At 64.2% G+C, this 4,824-nt stretch overlaps 1 protein-coding gene across 1 annotated transcript; it reads right to left on the reverse strand.

Moving 5' to 3' along the window:
- Positions 1 to 1,087: 1,087 nt before the first annotated feature.
- On the reverse strand, positions 1,088 to 4,027 carry LOC138860242 (probable serine/threonine-protein kinase kinX). The gene is made up of 2 exons (XM_070117441.1): positions 3,572 to 4,027; positions 1,088 to 1,492 (listed from the first exon to the last, which is right to left on the reverse strand). The coding sequence occupies exons 1-2, from the start codon at positions 4,025 to 4,027 to the stop codon at positions 1,088 to 1,090; spliced, it is 861 nt and encodes a 286-aa protein (XP_069973542.1).
- Between the last annotated feature and the right edge of the window lie 797 nt (positions 4,028 to 4,824).

Here is a 4,824-nt window from a genome sequence, read left to right on the forward strand (position 1 = left end):
TATATATATATATATATATATATATATATATATATATATATATATATATATATATGTGTGTGTGTGTGTGTGTATATATATATATACACATATACATACATACATATATATATATATATATACATATATATATATATATATATACATATACATATATATATATATACATATATATATATATATACATATATATATATATATATATATATATATATATATATATATATATATATATATATATATATATATATATATATATATATACATATACGGTGTTCTGGCACTGGAGCCAACCGAGGCAGCAACAGCTGTCAGTGGGCTGCAGGGCCCGTGGCAGAGGACCTCCAACTCCGCCCTGACGCCTTACTTAGGCGCCTCGTACCCTATAGTTGGTGGCCGGCCCCAGCAATTACTAGCCAGAGCTTGCCGAACACCAGGAACAGGGAGAGCGCCACAAACAGCTCCACACCGACGATGCGCCACGGCGAAGCAGCACCAGCAGGATTCCAGGAACGAAGACGGTGGTCGCCCCGTCACACCGACGACGAAGCTGCCTCCGCAGAAGTCCAGGTAAGTGGCCCCCCCGGTAAGGCAGAGGTGACTCTTCGGCGTGACTCATCTCCCGACGACCGTAGACATCTCTAAGATGTCCTTCCTTAGGCAGTGGTATCGATAGGTAGGTGCATCCGGGAGCCGAGTCGTCGTCTATTGGTGGGAGAGAGCTGGAGAGATGTTATCGCTGCAGCCGCCGGGAGAAGAGTGACGAATTGCCGAAAATCGCGCATTATATGCAAAATCGTCGGTGTTTAGGTCCGACACCCTCGATCCTCACAAGTCAAAGTGACCAATCACGGTTGACCTCATTCCGCCTAAGCCCGCCTCTCCGGCTCGGGTAAACATCCCTGAAGGTCCTGGGCGACGAAACTTACAACTGCAGTGTAGCGGCTCAGGAAACCGACAGCGACCGATGAAGACGATCTCGCAGTTGTGACATATCTCCTATCTTTCTTAAAATAATCTTCCAGATTTGAAGATTATTTTCCAGAACCACAACTGCGAGATGTCTACCCGACGCTCTAGGGTCCCCCTAGAGCAAGGCTGTGGCCCCAGGACCTGCCATTCCGTCATCCGCTCTCCTCAGTCGAGCCCGGTCCTGCCGTCCGTCCGCCTTGCTGCACCACCTCGGCTTCTCCAGCGTCTCCTTGGGAGGAAGCCCCTCAGTGGTGCCCTCAGCAGGTACTTCATTCTCCTGGTCCTCGAGTGGCAGCTCCTTCTGTGGGTCCTCCAGGTCCTCGACCTTCTGCGGGTCCTCCGGGTCCTCGACCGATAGCTCCTCCTGCGGGTCCTCGACCGATAACTCCTCCTGCGGGTCCTCGACCGATAGCTCCTCCTGCGGGTCCTCGACCGATAGCTCCTCCTGCGGGTCCTCGACCGATAGCTCCTCCTGCGGGTCGTCGGCCAGCACCTCCTCGTGCGGGTCGTCGGCCAGCACCTCCTCGTGCGGGTCGTCGGCCAGCACCTCCTCGTGCGGGTCGTCGGCCAGCACCTCCTCGTGCGGGTCGTCGGCCAGCACCTCCTCGTGCGGGTCGTCGGCCAGCACCTGCTCGTGCGGGTCGTCGGCCAGCACCTCCTCGTGCGGGTCGTCGGCCAGCACCTGCTCGTGCGGGTCGTCGGCCAGCACCTCCTCGTGCGGGTCGTCGGCCAGCACCTGCTCGTGCGGGTCGTCGGCCAGCACCTCCTCGTGCGGGTCGTCGGCCAGCACCTGCTCGTGCGGGTCGTCGGCCAGCACCTCCTCGTGCGGGTCGTCGGCCAGCACCTGCTCGTGCGGGTCGTCGGCCAGCACCTCCTCGTGCGGGTCGTCGGCCAGCACCTCCTCGTGCGGGTCGTCGGCCAGCACCTCCTCGTGCGGGTCGTCGGCCAGCACCTCCTCGTGCGGGTCGTCGGCCAGCACCTCCTCGTGCGGGTCGTCGGCCAGCACCTGCTCGTGCGGGTCGTCGGCCAGCACCTCCTCGTGCGGGTCGTCGGCCAGCACCTGCTCGTGCGGGTCGTCGGCCAGCACCTCCTCGTGCGGGTCGTCGGCCAGCACCTCCTCGTGCGGGTCGTCGGCCAGCACCTCCTCGTGCGGGTCGTCGGCCAGCACCTCCTCGTGCGGGTCGTCGGCCAGCACCTCCTCGTGCGGGTCGTCGGCCAGCACCTCCTCGTGCGGGTCGTCGGCCAGCACCTCCTCGTGCGGGTCGTCGGCCAGCACCTCCTCGTGCGGGTCGTCGGCCAGCACCTCCTCGTGCGGGTCGTCGGCCAGCACCTCCTCGTGCGGGTCGTCGGCCAGCACCTCCTCGTGCGGGTCGTCGGCCAGCACCTCCTCGTGCGGGTCGTCGGCCAGCACCTGCTCGTGCGGGTCGTCGGCCAGCACCTCCTCGTGCGGGTCGTCGGCCAGCACCTCCTCGTGCGGGTCGTCGGCCAGCACCTGCTCGTGCGGGTCGTCGGCCAGCACCTGCTCGTGCGGGTCGTCGGCCAGCACCTCCTCGTGCGGGTCGTCGGCCAGCACCTCCTCGTGCGGGTCGTCGGCCAGCACCTCCTCGTGCGGGTCGTCGGCCAGCACCTCCTCGTGCGGGTCGTCGGCCAGCACCTGCTCGTGCGGGTCGTCGGCCAGCACCTCCTCGTGCGGGTCGTCGGCCAGCACCTCCTCGTGCGGGTCGTCGGCCAGCACCTCCTCGTGCGGGTCGTCGGCCAGCACCTCCTCGTGCGGGTCGTCGGCCAGCACCTCCTCGTGCGGGTCGTCGGCCAGCACCTCCTCGTGCGGGTCGTCGGCCAGCACCTCCTCGTGCGGGTCGTCGGCCAGCACCTCCTCGTGCGGGTCGTCGGCCAGCACCTCCTCGTGCGGGTCGTCGGCCAGCACCTCCTCGTGCGGGTCGTCGGCCAGCACCTCCTCGTGCGGGTCGTCGGCCAGCACCTCCTCGTGCGGGTCGTCGGCCAGCACCTCCTCGTGCGGGTCGTCGGCCAGCACCTCCTCGTGCGGGTCGTCGGCCAGCACCTCCTCGTGCGGGTCGTCGGCCAGCACCTCCTCGTGCGGGTCGTCGGCCAGCACCTCCTCGTGCGGGTCGTCGGCCAGCACCTCCTCGTGCGGGTCGTCGGCCAGCACCTCCTCGTGCGGGTCGTCGGCCAGCACCTCCTCGTGCGGGTCGTCGGCCAGCACCTCCTCGTGCGGGTCGTCGGCCAGCACCTGCTCGTGCGGGTCGTCGGCCAGCACCTCCTCGTGCGGGTCGTCGGCCAGCACCTCCTCGTGCGGGTCGTCGGCCAGCACCTCCTCGTGCGGGTCGTCGGCCAGCACCTCCTCGTGCGGGTCGTCGGCCAGCACCTGCTCGTGCGGGTCGTCGGCCAGCACCTCCTCGTGCGGGTCGTCGGCCAGCACCTCCTCGTGCGGGTCGTCGGCCAGCACCTCCTCGTGCGGGTCGTCGGCCAGCACCTCCTCGTGCGGGTCGTCGGCCAGCACCTCCTCGTGCGGGTCGTCGGCCAGCACCTCCTCGTGCGGGTCGTCGGCCAGCACCTCCTCGTGCGGGTCGTCGGCCAGCACCTCCTCGTGCGGGTCGTCGGCCAGCACCTCCTCGTGCGGGTCGTCGGCCAGCACCTCCTGCGGGTCCTCCAGGTCCTCGATCGTCAGCTCCTCGTGCGGGTCCTCGGCCATCACCTCCTCCTGCGGGTCCTCCAGGTCCTCTACCGGCAGCTCCTGCGGGCCTTCCGAATCCTCGACCGGCAGCTCCTCCTGCGGGTCCTCCGGGTCCTCGACCGGCAGCTCCTCCTGCGGGTCCTCCGGATCCCCGACCGGTAGCTCCTCCTGCGGGTCCTCGGCCGGCAGCTCCTCCTGCGGGTCCTCGGCCGGCAGCTCCTCCTGCGGGTCCTCCGGGACCTCGACCAGGGGCTTCTTCAGGTCCTCGAGCGGCGGCTTCTCGTGCAGGTCCTCCTGCACGACGTCGGGCGGCAGCTCTCCTGACGGTCCAATGCCCACTAGGTTCTTGGGCGGGCAATTCATACTAGCTGATCTTTCGAGTGGACAACCTCCACCCACCAGCTCGACAAGCGGGCCTGCAACGGTGGCCAGCTCCTCCGGCGGTTCCTCGGCAGTCCCTCGGCAGGCAGCGGCTCCTCCGGCAGTCCCTCGGCAGGCAGCTCCTGCGGCACGACCTCGGCAGGCAGCTCCACCAGGTCCTTGGGCGGGCCGGTGGCCAGCCTACGCGCCGCTGCAGTCGCTTTCTTCGGTGTGTGGGTTCCCGTCGGCTGCAGCTTTCTCGAGCGCGCCCGCTTCTTCCGACGGCCGCTCCCTGGGAGACTCCTCTGCTTCTCTCCGCCGTGCCGACAGGCTTCCCGCTGCGACGGGTCTTTTGGCAGACGGATCGAGTCCACGGGCGACGGTGCCGTGGGCAGTCTCACCCCCGGGAGTTCGTGAGTTTCCCGGACGACTCCAGGGCAAGCCCAGAGGAAGGGACCCACATTCCTCCAAGCGGCCTGTTCAGCCTTCCGACGCCTTTCCTCCTCGCGGCGCCTGCGACGATCCTCTTCCATTTGACGCCTCTACTCCTCCCGCTGACGATAATACAGAGCCAGCTGCTCAGTCCTGATCTTCTCCTGCTCCTCAATATAGTGTAAAAAGGCCATCCCCTCGAGGCCCAGCCTATCGCCTTCTTCCACATAGTTCCTCTTGATGCTGTCTTACTAACCGTCTGATCCTGGCAAGGTCGCCAATGTCAGAGTTCTTTAGTGGGGTATGATCAGATCCGTCAGATTAACAGTGAAACATCAGAGGAAACATACGGGAGGAATATATTGAAA

The sequence above is a fragment of the Penaeus vannamei genome, chromosome 40 (assembly GCF_042767895.1).
Source record: "Penaeus vannamei isolate JL-2024 chromosome 40, ASM4276789v1, whole genome shotgun sequence".
NCBI classification, from domain to species: domain Eukaryota; kingdom Metazoa; phylum Arthropoda; class Malacostraca; order Decapoda; family Penaeidae; genus Penaeus; species Penaeus vannamei.